Source organism: Acipenser ruthenus, chromosome 8, assembly GCF_902713425.1.
Source record: "Acipenser ruthenus chromosome 8, fAciRut3.2 maternal haplotype, whole genome shotgun sequence".
NCBI lineage: Eukaryota > Metazoa > Chordata > Actinopteri > Acipenseriformes > Acipenseridae > Acipenser > Acipenser ruthenus.
This window is the reverse complement of record NC_081196.1, coordinates 5,779,727-5,795,985: the sequence shown is the minus strand read 5'-3', so window position 1 is coordinate 5,795,985 and position 16,259 is coordinate 5,779,727. Positions and strand designations below refer to the sequence as shown.

The 16,259-nt window shown below is 37.9% G+C and overlaps 1 protein-coding gene across 5 annotated transcripts in view; it reads right to left on the bottom strand.

Annotated features, from left to right (window-relative positions):
* Nucleotides 1–16,259, bottom strand: part of LOC117405904 (contactin-5) — a 201,425-nt gene that overhangs the window by 32,486 nt on the left and 152,680 nt on the right. For 4 of the 5 annotated variants that reach the window (XM_059028263.1, XM_059028265.1, XM_059028267.1 and 1 more), the window contains 3 exons: nt 13,843–14,052; nt 3,398–3,500; nt 608–789 (listed from right to left, as the gene is read on the bottom strand). In XM_059028263.1, the coding sequence (XP_058884246.1) occupies nt 608–789; nt 3,398–3,500; nt 13,843–14,052 (495 nt within the window). The remainder of the gene's footprint in view (nt 1–607; nt 790–3,397; nt 3,501–13,842; nt 14,053–16,259) is intronic. The other variant, XM_059028266.1, reaches the window with a different exon arrangement.

The following is a 16,259-nucleotide window of genomic DNA, read 5'->3' as shown; positions in this document are numbered from 1 at the left end:
CATATGAAATCAAGCTAACTCTCAGAAAAGGCTCATGTGGGTTCAAAGGCTCTCCTCAACAAAACTGGGCACAGACGCCAGTTTCAAACAATGCCCAGAAGAGTAAACACAGCACAGAAATCAAAACCTCTCCACAGCTAAACTTTAACAGCCCTGAGGCTACAACAAACACAAGTACCTCTGGGTATTCTATCAAACTAGGGGACTTGAAATGTTACTATTAGTTTTTCTGTGGGCTTTTACTAGTGTAGTGAGAAGTAAAACAGTGATCTACAGAAGAAAAATAATTCAGAGAACCCATCTATCACCCATTCCAAACCAAACTTCAAGGCCCACAGATTAGGAAATACAGCTCTAAAGATCACGGAAATCCCAGCCACACTTTGCTAGCTGAGCAAGCACTCTTTAGGTAAAATAAAGAACCATTTATCATATGCCATCTGTTATAAAAAAATAAACAAAAAAACATTTGAGTTATAGTAAAAAGCTACACCTGAATCCCTGAAGAAATAGTCTGGCATTACCCAAAGTGTCTTAAGGAGATGTAATTGTCTATTTTTGCATGATTATGAAGATGATCATTATACACAGCTTCCCGCACACTTACTGTACACCTGGAGCTGCCCTCGGAAGATGTTCTTTCCTCGAGAGTTCTCTGCTTTGCACTCGTACGTCCCAGAGTCGTCCAACTGCACGTTTGGGATCTCCAGGACGGCCTGGGACTTACGCAACCTCGCCTTGTTGGGTATGTTCCCGTTCACCTTCCTCCACGAGATCGTGGGAACAGGGCTGGAACATACAAAAATGGTAATTTGAAATTAAAAGTTATCTTTAAAACCCATACCATAAAAAACAAATGGTTCCAGCAAGGAAGATGCGCAAAACCAAGTTTAAAGCAAGAACTGTGCAAGGATGATACAAGGATAAGGAAGGATTCCATGCAAGATTTGCACATACATCAAGGGATGTATGGATGACACGAGAAATTTGCAAGATTTGTGCCAGGTATGATATTAAATCCTTCCTTATCCTTGTACCATACTTTCATAGTTCTTGCTTTAAACTATGCATTTTATTGCCTATATTGCTTAATCCTTTTTTTCATAAAGGAAAGACATGACAAAACATATTACATGAACCTTAGGTTCCTTATGTAGTCTTATTTAAGGGTCATTCGAGTTCAAATGGGTTGCTTGACCCCTTATGTCAATGGTTTATAGCAATTAATTATTGTTACAAAGCTCTTCTACCCTTGAACCATTTTCTCTATTACATGTACCATCAATCAAGATTTGGTCCACTGGAGCTGGCATGATCTTCGCCACGATTGATTAGCCACAAAATAGGGTCCTACTTTATTTCTGGACTACTATGTGCCATATTTGAGAAATTCATAGACTTTTGGGAGAAAAACAATGTAAGCCTATACCCTTCTGAAAAAAGAAATTGAAAAAATCTGCACAGTAAAACTGTTCTTGATGGAGCTTAAAAAAAGTGTATTTACATTCCCCTACTGAGCATCAGACAGGGGTTTGATAATCATATATGGCTTATATGCCAAGGGCAGGCTGCAAACGTATGGTTTGCAGTACTGAACATTTTGTGCTATTGCGGTAAGTTCTCTAGATGCAGAATAAGTGCTCCTGCCTTTTTAGTTTAACAAAGAGCTGTCAATCTTGCCTCTGCTCAGCAGCGTGCTGTGCAGCTTGACAGACAGGTGGAGAATGACCCCAATTCAATCTCCATTTTCACTTTCATAGAGATTGACATTTCCTAATAAGATCTGTTAATCAAATCATTAATTTGCAAGTAAAGAGGGAACTCAGTCAGGAATACTTGCCAATAACATAGGAACACTGCCAGTCTCAAGGTGTATGAAATCTGATCCTGCGCTTAAAAGAAGCGATCCAGGTTCAATCTTAGTTTGCATCAAACACTTTCCTGGCTTCTCTCATTAAAAGCAATGGATGAGATCTAATGTCTCAAATCGGTTGTTTAAATAACTTGACTCCTTCCAATAATGAGGGCTGGTAATTTAAATTTAGTCCTGTAACCATGAACCCTATGGGAACAAATATTTGGCAGGTTACAGTTAAAAGACTAAATCCATTGCTTGGTTTATATACCATTGACATTGAAGATCCAATCATTTACACTATAATGGGCCTGATCTGGAGATGAATGATTTACTTTACGCTAGAACTGGTTTGGAATACTGGAATTATAAATCTTAGAAAGAATACAAAAATGCAATAACATTCAGCATCACTGTGGACATGTATTGACCACTTTACATCACTCAGGATGTTTGCTCACTAAATATTTAGGTTTACCTAAATAGATAATGGTCATATATCTTCAAAAAACATGCAAAAGATATTAACAAGCAACAATATTAGTACGGCAAATATTATCTGTTTACTACCAAGCGGGTTCATTTTACCCCAAAGAAATGTGTTTCTAGAAATACAGACAGCCAAGACTGCATATGGCATTCAACATGATATCTTCTGGGGTTAATTAGTAATTACCAACAGGAACAAACTTGTTGGCAAATGTTTACTGTGTTTATAACAAACTATTCATAATGTGGACGTTGTTTGTTTTAATATTCATGTACCCCAAATATTTGAAATGGGGGCTCCTTTGGAAATGAGACATTGCAAAGGGAATTGCCTAGTTGAAATATTTTAATACAAGAAACATATATTAATAAAAAAAAGCCATGTTGTAACTGCAAGTAGCTGTCAGGGACCAAGTGGACTGTGTTGTCAGTGTAATTTTATATATATACATATATATATATATATATATATATATATATATATATATATATATATATATATGCATTCATCCATAAATAATGTGGATTATGTAAAGCAGTCTGTAGGCTCCCTTTGTACAAAGTGTGGCTTCACTTGAGGGCTAATATTGATAGATTAAGACTCAGAGGTTACCAAAGAAACCAATGGTGTGTTATTGTTATTATTCATTGTGCTGTACACTTGAGATAATGTCAGTAGCCTGAGGTACTGTACTATATGTTTCCAATATAGGCAATACATTGCCGTCACAGTTTATTGATGCACAATGTAACTATCCCATTGTTCTGGCTAAAATGTACTGAGCAAGATATGTGAACCACTGTCGTGATCATGTCATTTTAGAAATATTGCATAAAGAATATCTTTATCATCATGGTGCTTGTTTTAATACCCAAGTACTACAGTATATAAATTTGGGAACAATGAAAAAAGATCCATACATGTTTCAGATGAAACCACTGAAGTCTGAAGTTGACTTTGAACATACTTCTTACAATGGCAAATAACACAATTAGAACATAAGAAAGGTAGTAGCTCCCTGTTCTCAAGACATTTTTTTAGTGTGTACTTACTTCCCTAAAGCAAAGCACTCCAGCTTTACAGTGACCCCCTTGGCAGCAGTAACTGTCAACGGAAAATGAACCTCAATTTTAGGCTCATATTCTCCCATTATACCTGAAGGAAAATAAAGAGAAGATGTTATACCCATAGTTGTAGGTATTATACAATGAACTGTATTCATAATTATTATTGTAACAGCAGTTGTATAATCACTTAGATTTTTAGGATCATTTAAAAGAAAAAAAAAAAAAACTACCGGAAGTCTACCGGAAGACATAACAGTAGTATTTCATGTGAACTTTCAAAATGTCACATTTTTCAATTTGTGTCAGTTTTTTCTTTAAGTACAGGTATATGGAAAACTACAAAGCAGCATGTAATTCAATATGTTAACGTAACATTATTCAGCAGGTTTCATTCGACTTTATGGAGCAAAATGTGTTAATTCTATAGGGTGCTGCAAAACGTTTGGCCAGAGCTGTAGACCATTTTTAAAGGAGACACGGAATGACAGTTCACGGAATGACACATACTTTTCACTGCATCCAGGTCGGGTACATTACATTCTTTCCATATTTTATTGCTCTGCTGTGAATATTTTTTTTCCATAGCAGGATTACAAAATGGCATACTGGCTTTCAGTAATATCCAGTCCGCACTTCATTTTGCAACACCACAGACAGCATATGTCGTAAAATGTAAACCCCACTGGGATGTAAAAGGGGAATGCTGTCTCTGCAGCACAGAGGACTGTCCTGATTGGTACATCTCACTCATTATGTTAATGACTCTGGCTTAGATTCACATTCTGCTACTTATGGGAATTCCACCCTGCTTCCTCACATGGCTGAGTGGAACATCGACTCGTGTATATTGTGTGCTGGGGCTGGTGGTTTGGACATGGGAATTGTCTCAAAAACCGTACGACACTAGAGAAAATTAATTATTTCAAGAAAATCTATTTTTTGTGGATCTATAGCCTGACCTTAAATGTTCAGTATGTCTTTTAGTTCTATAAAAGTTTCTGTTCCTATTATGTAGCTCCAGCCGGATACAGAACGATGCTAACAATACAAACCCTCTTTCTCCAGAGCGAGAGATAGGAAAGGTACTCTTGTTTTATTACTTGGATGAATTGTGACCCATGATGTGTGAATAAAATTATTAAAACAATCAGGATGATATATCTCTGTGATACAGACAGCACGTGATACAGAAACGGTAAAGTAACAAGCTTCTTTGAGACACTGCTGCTTTTCTGTAAACTATGAAGTGTAATGCCACGTTCTCCTCTGCATTGGTAATGTCAATGCTTACAGATGAGAAGCTAGACGTGACCAGAAAAAAATTGCTCTTATACATTACCTACTGCTTCTGCACTATTAACAAAACGCCGTTTTTAAAAAATATATAAATGCTGTTAAAAATACTTTCTAAAAGTTGAGCTACAGAGTGCTAACCTACAGAAATGTATGTAGTTAATTAGACATGTTATGTGATCCCAACAGGTTCTCTTTGAAGGCTCATTATGACTGAGCTTCTAAAAACATCATCTCGGGAAGCTGACAGTTAACACAGCTGGCCCAAAGGCAACACTCTCTCCTCCTGGTGGGATAATCTGCTGGACACTGACCTTAATTCAAAACTCAGAATAAAGTGCATGCATTGGTGGCATGGTGCTGAGGTATGGGCTATTTATTTTAATGAGGCTTACAGAAAACAACCTCACATTCCCAGGATGTCATCCAAGTCTATTTGGTAGTGTAAGTAATTAGTGAATATAATTCTGTAATTAGAATACAGATACAGTAATTAGTAGGACTGGAAACATGTTCTTTGACAGCTGCTAATTAACCCCAAAATGCAGAACAATAGATTTTTCAGTAGTGTCCACAGGGACATTTCTATTTGGATGAGGACTGTAATTGGTAATAGGTTGTTGCATATGAAGCAACTGTCTGATTTTTATTTTTTAAAGTGGTTACACTTTAGTGTAAAGATAATGCATATAAATCTGTAAAACATTTATATTACTTAGTTCTTTGATCTACCAAATTTCTTCCACAGGTCTGCTGAATAGTGTGGATTTCTTAAAGAAACCGCAAATCCACAGACAAACCTGCCTAACTGCAAGTCTTTTAACTGAAAGACAGTCCATTACTTGTTCAGTAAAGCGATACATTATTTGAATGAGTTTCAGTTAAATTTGATGATCATGCATTATTTAGGCAGTGTGACTAGCTTCTATCAACACATGCATATAAACATGTGACTATCAGCTTCCTCTGTTGAGCTGGGGCTGCCTTGTGCCATGTAGGAGGAGCTGAACTGAGGAGCTGAACTGAGACGCTGAACTGAGACTTCCTTAAACTCCTCGGTTAGATCGGAGACTGGTAGCTGCAGTATTCCTTTACCATAAAGTCCCACTCTGCTGAGGCCAACCATTTCCTGATGTATGAACTGATTAAAGTTTCCAGCTTCTCTACTGTTGTCAAAGAAATCTTGTACACAACCAGTGGCCACAGCAGCCTCGGAAGTAGACCAAACTGATAGCACCAGAGTTTCAGTTTGCCTGGTAAAGCGCTGCTGTCTATGCACTTCAACCCTTCCACTGCTTGTTGTCCAACTTCTCCCACACAAACTGTGTCCCTTAGATCCCCGTCGTACCATCTCCCAAGACTCTTCACTATACTGCAAATTAAAAGTGTGGTCTGTTTTAAATCATTCACATGTACATCACAAGACACCCAACAGTCCAATCCAATGCCTATTTATTCCAGTTGCTTGTATCAAACGTACAACAATCAATGTCATGCTCTGTAAGATGGGGCCAACTTCATTCCACTTCATTCCACATTCCTTTGAATGGTGTTATTCCTTTGAATGGTGTTCACACTTCTGACTGCACACACCCTGTCACACACACACACATGGCATGTCCCTTCATGTGCTCAAGGTTTTAATGGAACTCATTATTATAATAAGACTCACTGCCAAGGCTGTTCATACATTTCATACGTTGATAAGAATAATATAAAAAAAATCTATTCAAACCTTATAATATGAAAGTAACATAGCAACTTAAGACAACAGTACCAATAATTACTAAAGTGTGGTGATTCACAACAATTGACCCCTTGGCCTCAATCTTGCTTCAGGAAGCATAACTACTTATCCAATTCATGTTTAAAGAGTAAACAGCTTCAAATTACACTTGCAGTTTTTTTTTCTGTCCCTGTGGCAGGGTGCCTGCTCGGTGTAATGTATAGCTGTGTGTAGGGAATATTGGTTTGGCAGGGAGGATGTTAAATTCCTCCCTGTCAGAACACATGTGGGAATGTGGCTGGGGCAATAATGGAATAATTGATGATTAATTAGGCTCCAGCCACAGCATTATAAAAAGGGAAAAATCACAGGTGTTAAGGTTAGGTTAATGTTGGTGAAGGTTAGTATTTGTGTTGTTGTGCTGTGCTTTGGGGTATTGAAGGGTATATGTACAGTCATTTTTATGTAACCCTTTTATTTTGGCCACTGCTCTTTTTTGTTTGTTGTTTGTTTTTGTTCGTTTGTAAATAAAGTGCGCAATAGTGCTTAAACCTGTAGCTTCTTGTGTCTGAGTCTCTCTCCTGACGGAAAGAAGCCTTGCCAGTGATGCTACCCTGTCACAGTCCCCTTCCCTTGATTCTCATTGCAATTACTCAAATAGTGTGGATTTTTTAAGAATACCTTTTGAAAAGGTGTGTTAAGGTACTTTGACCAGTCCAGGAGCTGGTCTTCTGTTCTACAGACACATGTAACACAGGCTGGATCAGCTAAAGTGGTACAGTACACCCTTGCTATAACACCCTTCATTATAATGAGTGAGGATGTATTGTAATTGCAATACAAACCACGCAGCATGATCACAAACACCATAAAGAGTCAAGGGGACAGGAAACAAAACATCTGAAGGTTTTGGGTGATCATTTCAGTATCCCAAGCCTGCTTATATCTAAATTAGCCCAGCTTTTTGATTGACTGACAGGACAGTCTTCTTAAAATAAATCATTTCTTTGACTCTCTTTTCTTCAAGGACACTTTCTACTCTACTGTGCTCCATTTTTTGATTAGCATTCTAACTTTGTCTTCAATAGATGCCTGTGAATGTAGGAGAAACACACAGAACAGGCTTTTGAACCTGAAAGCTAGTAAATATCCATTTTTTTAATGGATTCTTAAATCAGGTCCAAGGAGATTGATCTCAATTTCATTAAGGCAGTGATTTTTTTTTTCATTGCATAGATTTTAAAGCTTAGCTTGAATTAAAATGGTAATTGCAGTCCATACAGGAACAGACAAGTACCAGGGGAGATTCTTATCTGGTTGCATTTCAAATCTGATTAAATACCACTGCCAAACACTTTCCCTATATGGTTTATTTCCTATTTTTATTTTCTAAAAGGTGCTTAGTAATCTGTGCATGAGAATAAATTGTGTAAAAATGGGAAACAGCCAAATATCCACAAGGTTCAAATCTTGTTAAGCTAATGAACCAGATAGTTCATATTCAATTCCACACAGAGCTTCTGAAGACATTCCTGTAGCCATTTAATTTCTTTAACAAGTGCGTTAAATATCCCTAAAGCATATGGGCTTTATATATCGTAAATGTTCAGGGGCATTTCTTACAATGGAGGTAGGGTATGGGGGCTTGTCCCCGATAGACACTGAAACTCACTATTCATAAATATGCCTTATACATACAGCATAGGGCAGGGTCTTGATGGAGGTTTAACTGGTTCAATTAAACAATTTAGAACAGGGTTGGAACAAAGACCAGGAGTGGAATAGCTCTCCAGGACCGTGATTGGCCAGGGTTTCTGCGGTGTCGCCACAGCTGAGTCCCTAAACCCCAAACACTGGACTCCCTGAGGAATAAGCCGATACCCAGTTGAACTTGGGTGTATAAATGGTCATTTCATGTTGAGCCAAGCAGAGTGACATACTGTATGCTTAAACTGCATTTACTTTTGTTGAGTCTCTGTATAACCCCCACTTCTCTCGTGAGTGTCGGTATTTCAATTTAATATTTAAATTATATCTAGAGTTGCTGGTTTTTTGGGCTTTATTTCTGACGAATGCACCGGCCTTTAAATAATGCAAACAAATAATTAATCATTGCAATTATTATTCATTGTTTGAAGGACTGGACAAGATCTTCCAAGTCTGAAGTTTGGCTGTGTGGTGTTGCCCTGCTGCTCTGTCACGGAGATGAGATTGATCTCTCCACAACAGACATGTTGCAGAAATGTGATGCCAGTGGTCATAGGAAGTTTGGCAAACTACATTTCAAATCAGATGCACATGATTTTGTGTAAAAAAGCCAAGCAGAACACTGTATTTCATGTATGAGAGGGCTTATATTTCTGCATATAGTTGTTGTGTACAAAACTACACAGGTCCTGCAAATTTAGAACCCTAGGTACTCAACATTCTATAATAGTATCTTATTCAGAAAGAAAAACTGTTAATTAAATCTTTGTATTTAAATAAACAACATCAAATAAATCTCCTCGTATTTTTTTCTTCTGTTATAAAAACTGCACAGTGCATGGGCAAGTGCCTCTGTGATTTTTCATGGCTGGCTACGGTCCTGTAATGATACTCTTCAGGTATGTAAAGTCCTTGTTGTACTTGGTCCAGTCCTTGGTCATCTGAGTTGATGGAATTAGGCATTGACACCTTGATAGTACCATTCCCCACAGCAGGATCGTCATTTACTATAGGGCAGGGGGGGCAGTTGCCCCCCCACAGACCTTGGTTTGCCCCCCCAGACGATCTACATGACATTATGTCTTCACTTTTTGACCCCTCCCCAGACACATAACATAATCACATATAAGATGGTCGAAGATTTCTTCCCAAACGAATAACATACATTTTTCAAACATCATTCTTTTCTAATCTAACCCGGATCCAGAATAAAGTCGGCTTGTGTGCGCTCAGAGTCTCAAGGCGTCGGGTGCATTCATTAATTTTGATTGATAGTTCATCGTTGTCCAGTGATTATATTGACAACACATAATGGCAATGCATGTTATTGTTTCTATAATATAATTATTATTATTATTATTATTTATTTCTTAGCAGACGCCCTTATCCAGGGCGACTTACAATTGTTACAAGATATCACATTATTTTTACATACAATTACCCATTTATACAGTTGGGTTTTTACTGGAGCAATTTTAGGTAAAGTACCTTGCTCAAGGGTACAGCAGCAGTGTCCCATACCAGGGATTGAACCCACAACCCTCCGGTCAAGAGTCCAGAGCCCTAACCACTACGCCACACTGCTGCCCTCAATAATAGTATTGATATCATGATGAGTCAAAGGGAAATGTTGGATAAGTTTGCCACAGCAGGTGGAAAATGGATGAAATGAAACACAGCGAGACAACAAGGAGGGATTCACTTGCGGAAGAAACTATTAATATTGCTGATGCCCAGGTAGAATTATTTATACATGCTCTAAAGAAAAAGTACCATAGATTTTTAAAATAGATTTAGGCTCATGGCTGTGCTGTCCGTTTTCGGGTTTGGTACCAGAATACATAGATGCTCTATAATGTCTTTTTCACAGTGGATCGGTGGAAAGTTATATTCAAATTAAGGTGGCAGACTACAGTATTAGATACACTCTAAATACACAGAGATTGAGCGATCTGTTGGTTATTGTGAGCTAACCTTACAAGCAAAAACATTAGACTTACAAATACAGGCTGGTGTTGATAAATTTGCCAAGATGAAAGGGAGACGCCAACCCGTTTTATTTTAGTTTATTCATGAGTATCTGTGTAAACATATTATTTAAAACTTTGCTACATATTTCTACTTTTGACAATCACAGGAATGTGGTGCTTATTTAGCAGTTTATGTTCATTGGTTTATATTTGATACATTGCTTTATATTTGATACAAAGTGTTATTCTTTGTGGAAAGCAGGAAAGCAAATGTATCAAACTTAACTCGAGGATGTAAGCATGTATCAAATCTGGTGAGATGTATTCGAATGGACGATCTAAAATAAAGAGTTAAACCGCATTCTTACCCCTGGCTGTTTTTGTAAAGCCCATGCATGACACATTTATTTTTCAGTGATCTGAGAGTAGTCTAATGTCCCTATCTGCTCGTTGTAAACTGGCCCAATTTTTCTCATTCATGATGCTATTTGGGACAGAGAATGCTACATGTTGACCCATCTTTGCCCCCCACCAGAATTTTTCTGAAATGATGCCCCTGCCCACCAGGTAATCATAGCACACAGAACGGCATCTACCATGATACTCAGGCCACATGCCCTTGGCCTAGATTTAGATCTAACTGAGTCCTTATGAGGTTAACTTGACCAGCAAACAACACTTAAATTATTCATTAATCTACAAAAAGGACTCTGTTGTATTCATTTACACAACATTTTTTATAACAGTATCTGCTGTCGTGTAAGTGAAGAAAGCAACAACAAAGTAGCCCTTACTAGTTTCAGCTTGTTCACAGTTTTAAAATAATTGCCTTTTCCTTTGTGTCTGTCAGAAATAATATGCCTGATCCAAACACACTGCTTTCAAAGTGGTGCTGTGTTCAGCAACTCAAGCAATACATACATTAAACACAGCTGCCCTGGGGTGCAGTTAACTGCTGTGTAAGCAGCTAGCCAATAAGTTTCACCAGGACAGTGTTAAACCATATTGAAATTGCACTCCAACACTGCAACTTGTATTTACTATTTACTTTTGACACAAATTGTTACAATTGGATTCTCCATGGCGCATTGAACAAGCGGGTGGTCATACTGTGAGAAAACTGCCTTATATAGCTATTACAGTATGGAAATACATCAATATCTTTTAAGCCTTATCTTGCACGTTTTATAAACAACCCAAAATGCATGAGTACATTGAACCAGTTTAGAGTCTCAGTAAAGATGGGATAAAGTGAGCCCCTAAGCTATTTTACATAATGTAGGTGTCTTTGACCATGGAAGAAGAATTAAATGTATAGGTGTTTCCTATCAACTATTGTCACCAAAAACACTATTTTAAAAAGAAAAAAAAACTTATTTTAACATCCTCTTTTTTTTTACTGTACAGACCATATATATATATACTGTATATATATATATTTTTAATTTAGTAGTCTGCAATGTTTTTGTATTGTTTTTCTACCAATTTAGAATATCCAATTATCATTTTTAAGCTCGGCTCACCGCTACCACCCCTGCGCTGACTCGGGAGTGGTGAAGACGAACACACGCTGTTTCTCCGAAGCGTGTGCCGTCAGCTGACCGCTTCTTTTCACACTGCAGACTCGCCATGCACACACCTCGGAGCTAAAACATCGGAGAACAACGCAGCGATGGGCAGCTTATCAAGCCCGCAGGCCCCCGGTCAGACTACAGGGGTCGCTGGTGCGCGGTGAGCCGAGGACACACTGGCCGACCTAAACCCTCCCCGCCCCCCATTATCTATAAAGATGATTACTTAACCCATGTTTTTTTTGGTGCATATTGGACATGATACCTATATCGAACCTTATAATAGAATATCTTCTCGCTATTCATAGCTTTGCATTTTATGCTTGATTTCCAAACTCAATGTGCTTGCCTTTCCTTAACCCTTTGAAAATCCTGCTTTGAGTGGAACTTTATACCCATTTGGTTCCCCCTTGCTGTTGGTGCAATAGTAATGTGATAATGTATTTGCAGCATGCTTTGTCATGGCCTTAGGGAAGAGGTGCAATAAGGCTTGGCAGCATTTTATTGCTGGTATATAGCTCCCAACCATCTAGAAAGACATTGCATGTTAATGCCCAGTGGAGTAAGCTGGCCCACTAGAATTATGTGATTGATCTCATAGGTCAGTCAAATGGCAAATTTGTTGGGGGGGAGGGGGGAAGCACAGTCTGAAATTCAAAGCTGGACAAGGTGTTATCCCCAAAAGAGGTGGAAATACACTGTTCAGCTAAAATGTACTTCACTGCCACGTCATCATGTATTCCTTGCATCATTATGTACGCCAGTAGAAATAATGATAGTACTCTGATGCGTTAATTAAATATGATGTATAATCTGTCAATGCTTCACAGTGGGTCCATTAAGTAGCTATTTTCAGAAAGCACATATGGTTGTCCGCTAACTTGGGTCCCTGCTCTGTAGAAATTGCTCTGTAGCATTCTGAGCTGCTCAGAGGGAGTGGAACTGAGCACAATGTTGGCTTTTTTTTCTCAGCTACTTGACGCACTCAGTGACTCAAAGCAAGTTGCCTGACATATCAATGGGAACTGTAGTAAATCCGATTTGTTTAAATTAGAGAATAATTACCATCATGTCTGTTGAATTAAACTGATTTTGAAGAATAGTATTGAGTATAACTTGAGATTTCAGTATATCAAATTTGTAGAACAAGGGGTGAGATTAATGTTGTAGCAGGATAATGCCTGTTTTGTTCAGAGTGGCATGGTTAAGCCAGTCTATCGGAAAATGTATGTAACTTTTGGTTGTCCAATTTTTCAAGAGGGATATTTACGCAAACAAACGCCTCTGTCAGGTCAAAATGTAATCTGTTTCTTCCTTCATCGTTTTCAGTGGACTTTTGGAACATGGAAGTCACCGTTTCTTTGCCAGTAAAGCAGTCGCAGTACTGCTCTGGATATCTGTCTTTCTCGTTCGGTGAATACTTGAATCTAAATGCCTGTCAACAGCTGATTCTCGGTAGTGATCTACAGAAGACCTTACCGTCATCGCTGCGTAAAACTCCTACTGGATACTGCTTTATGTGATCTGCAGACACATTTTTTGCCTTTTTAGAGTCATCCATTTTCTTGTTTACAATGTGTAGTATTTTAATTTCATATAGATTGCATATAGTCACATGACATAATCACTGCACAGCACTATGTGCATGGCGAATAGTACACACAGGCACACTGCAGAGCTGTACAGTTTCGTTAATGTGTTTTTTTTGTATGAAATACAAATAATAATTATGAAATAATGTATTTTTATTTCTTAAGAATATTGTAAAAATCGCGGTATTGGGCTAATTTCACGATTTTCGTGCAGCCCGTGAAATCGCGATTTACACAGGGCCTTACTCATAATCAGACCAGTGAAGTTTCATGCCGGCTATGACGCTCAACACAGAAAATGTAGCTTTATCATCACTGTGGGTAGGATAACACCAAGAAATGTATCATTTTTAGCCTTCCAGGTGTGCAGTGGTTAAGAAGGAACACTTACTATCAGATTCACATTTATTTTTTGGTGGCACTTTAGAATAAAGGTCATGTAACGTAATTGAAGTACTTTGCAATGATGTATTTACGTGGCAGCAGCATGGTACAGGCCATTTCTATACATGTATTCCACCAGTACTTATTATATAAGAGCAGGAACTGCCAGTAGCTGATGTTGGCTTACCGTCTGTTTTCAATGTCAGTGGTGTCGGAGGGCTCAGCACCCTGGCGCTGGTCACAGTGTTCTTCACCAGACAGATGTAGCTGCCGACATCTGAGGGCTGCACTTTGGAGATGTATAGGTTCCCTGTTACCTGGGAGATGAATCGACGGCTGTCCTCGGCCACAAATAAGGGGAATTCGTTAAAAACCCAGCTGTGTGTGATCTCTGGAGGTAAAGCACACACACACACACACACACACACACACACACAACAAAGACAAAAAGATATTATCACGTGAACACAAAGAATTAAAAAAAAAAAAAAGAAAATCAAGTTTTATATCGCATGCTGGACTTTGTGCACCAGCAGTAATGAGCTCTGAAGGAGTTTCTCAGAGGATAGAGAAGTCCATTAAGTCTTAAAGTTTCACATATGGTGCTGTTGCTTTAACAGAACATTTTAAACTTTGAAAATATTGAGCAGCACTGACAAAGTTTCATATTTTAACTCTCGATAGCCATTATGAATTTCAAACTGTTAACAGTTATACAGCTGTGAGTGTAGTTTTAGTAAATTACTGCATGTTTTGCATCATTTTATAAGAGTTAGTCCATTAGGAGAATCACAGTTTTCAGTCAAGGTCCACAAACCTTAGTATTATGCACAAATACTGTATTACGTTGTTATCAAACAGAAAACTTTTTTTAAGCTTTATTAAAAACTGTATTTTGGACTTTGACAATACTGGCAATATTGAATAGTCTGTAAACTTGGTACAGTAGATTAATCTCAGTAATGCTGAATGACAATTGTTTTCCAGCCATCTCATCCAAAAATAAAAATATTCATCAAAATGTGTTGGGAATTGCCCATATCGTATTACAAAAGCTGCTTGAACTTACTGTAGCTTACCTCCCCCCATGGCAAATTAGACAATTGCTTGTCCTTTTATGACCTAAACTAGAACTGGAGTGTAATATCAAGCCTGGTTGATTCAAACCAAAAAAAATAAAAAATAAATGACTACCATTCATTTTGTCTGTTTAGCAGTTGTCAACGTGCTTGGAGCCAGATGACAGTATTATACATATCAGAATGTATGACTATAGAATCTCAGGTGAAGATAATGACTCCGTACAGCATCGGATAGTCATCAGTCTGGTGGTGCGCCAGCTTTTCATTAGGTAGGAAATTAAGAAAGCTGGCAGCAATATGATACATCAGATACTCTTCAAAGACTGAATGCTTAATGAATCCTGGAAAGAGTACAGTGGAAAACATCACTGTGGACAACAGCCCTGTTCTTCAGGGATTGGACGGAGGCAGGCACTTCCCATTAGCACTTAATTAAAAGATGTGGGGTGAAGATAAATGTCAAAGGGTTGAAATTAAAAATGAAAGGAAATAATTTCTCAAAACTGCTGGGACAATATCAGTCACCATTTGTTCTCTGAACTGGTCTCATTTTACATGGCTGGCAACCTTATGGGTGTGACATATCAGAGTTATGTTAACTAATGTATTGCTCTGTTTAGATTCACTATTATTTTTGTATTTCAGTTTCAGTTAGCACTCTGCCATATGCATTTAAGATATATGAGTAAGACATAACTCACCGAACGACTGTGGTATATCCGCTCGTGGCAGATGTCTACATTTTACAAAGTCACCTGGATGGGATGACTGAAACAAAAATGATACACAAAGTGAATCCAAACAGATTAATAGAGTAGTTAAGATAACTATGATATGTGATGCCCATACCAAGCTGCACTTTATGGAATGGACAGTAAAGTCCATACACAGTAAACCGGGTTAGAGTGACTATGGCCATTCACCATTGACAACCCATGATTAGAACCATCAATGTTAGACAGTGGACGTATCAGGTTACTCCATACATGCCAACAGTCCCTATATGGCCGGGACAGTGCCGATTTCCTAGCAATGTCCCAAGTCCCGATGCATAGGAAGAAAATCCTGATATTTATCCTTTGAAATTCTTCACAGCTATTCTGTCCGTTTGCTCTCCTAAAAAGTTGCAGATTTCAAGTTACTTATAACATTTTATAGTTGAGCTGAAATCTCCAACTGTTTAATAGCAGAAAACAATTAAAAAGGCCTAATTAAGCTAATTATTAGTTCAGTTAAGGGTTTAGTTAAGTAACTGAGAGCTCAGTTGGAATAAAAACCAGAAGACACAGGGGTCCCCAAGGACCAGGATTGAGAACCACTATGTTACTGTATAGAACGTAACTTTATTGAATGCTAATTATAATTTGTTACTCATTCACGCATGCCTTCGTTGTCATGTTTTAATTTAGCTTGATTGTCTATTAACTGCTAAGAAATAATAATAATAATAATAATAATAATAATAATAATAATAATAATAATAACTATGCAAGTGTAGTTAGCGTAGTGTTGCAGGTTCTGA